Source organism: Aplysia californica, unplaced genomic scaffold, assembly GCF_000002075.1.
Source record: "Aplysia californica isolate F4 #8 unplaced genomic scaffold, AplCal3.0 scaffold00125, whole genome shotgun sequence".
NCBI classification, from domain to species: Eukaryota; Metazoa; Mollusca; class Gastropoda; order Aplysiida; family Aplysiidae; genus Aplysia; species Aplysia californica.
The window spans coordinates 835,608-838,684 of NW_004797395.1; the positions used below are offsets into that span (position 1 = coordinate 835,608).

Sequence of the window (3,077 nt, forward strand, 5' to 3'; positions counted from 1 at the left end):
TCCCCACTCTGCATCTCCCCTCCCACCCCTTGCTCCTCCTCCTCCTTTTCCCTCTACTCCTCGTCCTTCAATTTGAACTGAGGGACTGAGGCAGAGATAGTTGCTGCTTCTCCATTTTTAATTAATATGCCATTAATTTTTTTTTTACTGTATCCCATATATCGCAGCCAGAGACTGCAGAGTATGACCCAGAGAAAAACAAGTTTTTGCAGCATCAGCTGGATCTGATGAAAGCATTTTGTTTTGTAAGTCAGTCTGTTTGTGAACTTAGTACTTCTTGCATTTTCACAAAGTCAGTATGGTACCTTTAAAATTAAAGCCAGTAGAATACACTAGAGACAGATAGTGTTGTAGCCTATCGCAGGAAGGTCCAAGAAGCAACATTCTACTTTAGGGAAAGATAGGAAGAAGAAGAAAAAGTGTACGCTTTATCAAAGAATCTCATTTGAATAAGAATAAAGTGATAACAGTTTCTAACAGTCTGAAGGAGTGCTTATCGATAAAGGAAATTTTTACCAAAATGTATGTTATCTTTGCTTATTTGGAAATGTGTACTTCTGATTATGGTGTCCTCTATATGGTAAAGCATTGGGTAGATGTAAGTAGTATTAAAAGAGAACTCTTCATTTTACAGTAAGCAGCGAGTGTCAGCTGAAATTGGATGCTTTTCTCTACCAAAATTAACCTACTGTTTCTTTCATTCCAGGGTCGTAATGACTTTTCTATCCACACAATCACTCGGGAATTTGGCTACATCACTTGGGAAGATGCCTTCTTGTGCATTCAGTCAGAGCTGTTACCAGACAGCATACGAGCAAAGTTCACAGAGCTCATAATAGGTTGGGAGATGTGCTATGTGCATTTTACATGTTGGCAAAGTATAAGCATAGATTGTTGTGATTTTTCCTCATAATCGCTTATATTTAGAGAAATAAAGTGATGTTTTCTTTCATCATTTTAAGCCTAAGGTGCTTGAATTAAAGACAATGTAGGATTGAAAAAATGCTATTATTTATTATTTTGTTTTTGTTTTCTCTGTATAGCAAATATACAAAAAGACATTATTCAACATGAATGATAGGTGGAGCGCTTACCCTTCTTTTTCATGTCTTTCACAGGATTATTTGTTGATGTTGGCAACAACTATTCCGTCTTGGATAACCCAAATATTTGCTTTGTTTATGAGTATGTGGGGTCAAAGGATGGAGATCGGGACCAGAGCCAATATGTGAGTATATGTCAGTGTGGTTGAGTCACGTGTACCATGTATATCTTTCTTTCATCTTTTCACTAAATGAAGGGTCTCTAATGAACTGGATACAGCTAACACATGTACTTTTAATCTCCCATCTGTATTTGACAATGTACACAGTGTAGAATTCTGCTGTCTTGCAAAACCCATTCTTGTATTGTCGATGTATACTGCATTGTTTAGTATTTGTCCAGTCTATTTTCAATACCAAATACTCACTTTAAGTATGAAACCATCTTGATAAATGATAAGCCCTTGCTAGTAGTTTGTGAAACATACTATTTAAAGATATGGGTTACTTCAATCTATGTTGCTCCTTTTTCATGCTTCTGGAATATTTGACTGAATTGTGAGTTGTGTGGCGAGTATGAAACTTGTTATCTGCCTCTCACATGATATTATCTTTTCCAAAATTTCAACAAAACACAGTATCCAATGGCTACATCTTTTGGACCAACTGTCGTAATGAAAAAACAATTTTTAAACATTTTTTTCACTTACTAATGCTTCTAATTCTGTTCTGCAGTCACTTTTGTTCTTATAATGGAGCACATTCAGTCTTTATAAGACTCTAATTTTTCACTTTTATTTTGAGACATTAACACATTCGGTCTTTTCACTTTTAGTATAGCAGCAAGTGCATAGTAACACTGCACTCTGACCCAACATTTGTTAGACTTTAGTTTAGTGTTTGCAACAGGGCGCAGGCCAATATTTCCCTTGTTATTATCTCATTCATGTCAGCCGTCAAAACCACACTTTAATAACATACAGTTTTAATTTTCACTTTCACTGGTGCATAAAGGGTGATGTGAGTGCTTTCATTGTACAATTTTTATGTTTTTGTTTTACATCCATGTTTCTAAAAAGTTTGTTTATATTTTGTTTTGCTTTAGAACATTTGTTGGTACAGATATTTAATTTTAAAAAATTAAAAAACCCTAGGCTAAATTTTGCTATAATCTTCATATATAAAAGAGCTTTTTTATCTGTAGTTTGTACTCTTTATATTGGTACTAGATTTATTACTTCCACCCTTTGCATCCAATTGGAAAATCGATTTTCTCTGTCCTTTAAGATTTCATGCATGGCTTAAAGAAAAAAATTACTTTGCTCAGAATAGTTTTCTTCAAATTGTAACCATACTTTCCTTTAGTAATTTAAATCAAACGTTTAGCTTTAATCATATTTTTCTGAATATTGAGCTACAGAAAGTAGTATAAGAACTACTTTGTATAAAGGAAGTAAGGAATTTAATTTTTCTGAATTGTGTGGTATTTTGCCTTATAAATTCATGGATCAGTATTTAGTTTTGTGGCAGGCCTACTGGATTACATGGCTTGAGCAGTCTATCTTGAGCTAAGAATATTGTCAATGATATTTGGAGCTTGTGGTGTTTAACTGATCTTTGACTTGTACCGATATTAAGTAAACAGTGTTTACACCATAAATTTTAAAGGATAGCTTTGACTATTGTCATGTCCAGCTGCTTATTAAGACCAAACTTTTTTTTTCAGTTTTAGCTGTTCTTGTTTTAAGTTTCAGCCGCATATATTATTCATTACCTCAAAATGTTCATACCACATGTATTTCCAATTGATGTTAGTCTTCGTATTACATTTCCAATATCATTAAATTCTTGAATCTTTTGTCTTTTGTGCAGCCAGTACCTCCCTTAGAAATTTAAGCAGTATGTTTGCCATACATGATAATATGGGACAGGTTTTATTAAAAGATAAAGGGGATACAACATAGCACTTTGTTTGTATTTTGCATGAGCACATATATTCTGTAAATGTGACAGTTTCTTTTTTTCCTTTCTTTG

General features: G+C 33.8%; 1 protein-coding gene across 11 annotated transcripts in view; it reads left to right on the plus strand.

Moving 5' to 3' along the window:
• LOC101852918 (inositol 1,4,5-trisphosphate receptor type 3) overlaps window positions 1-3,077 on the plus strand; it is a 247,221-nt gene that overhangs the window by 187,502 nt on the left and 56,642 nt on the right. For 8 of the 11 annotated variants that reach the window (XM_035969197.1, XM_035969190.1, XM_035969192.1 and 5 more), the window contains exons 22-25: window positions 168-245; window positions 707-839; window positions 1,119-1,228; window positions 2,058-2,063. In XM_035969197.1, coding sequence (XP_035825090.1) covers window positions 168-245; window positions 707-839; window positions 1,119-1,228; window positions 2,058-2,063 — 327 coding nt within the window. The remainder of the gene's footprint in view (window positions 1-167; window positions 246-706; window positions 840-1,118; window positions 1,229-2,057; window positions 2,064-3,077) is intronic. The other 3 variants (XM_035969191.1, XM_035969194.1, XM_035969200.1) reach the window with 1 other exon arrangement.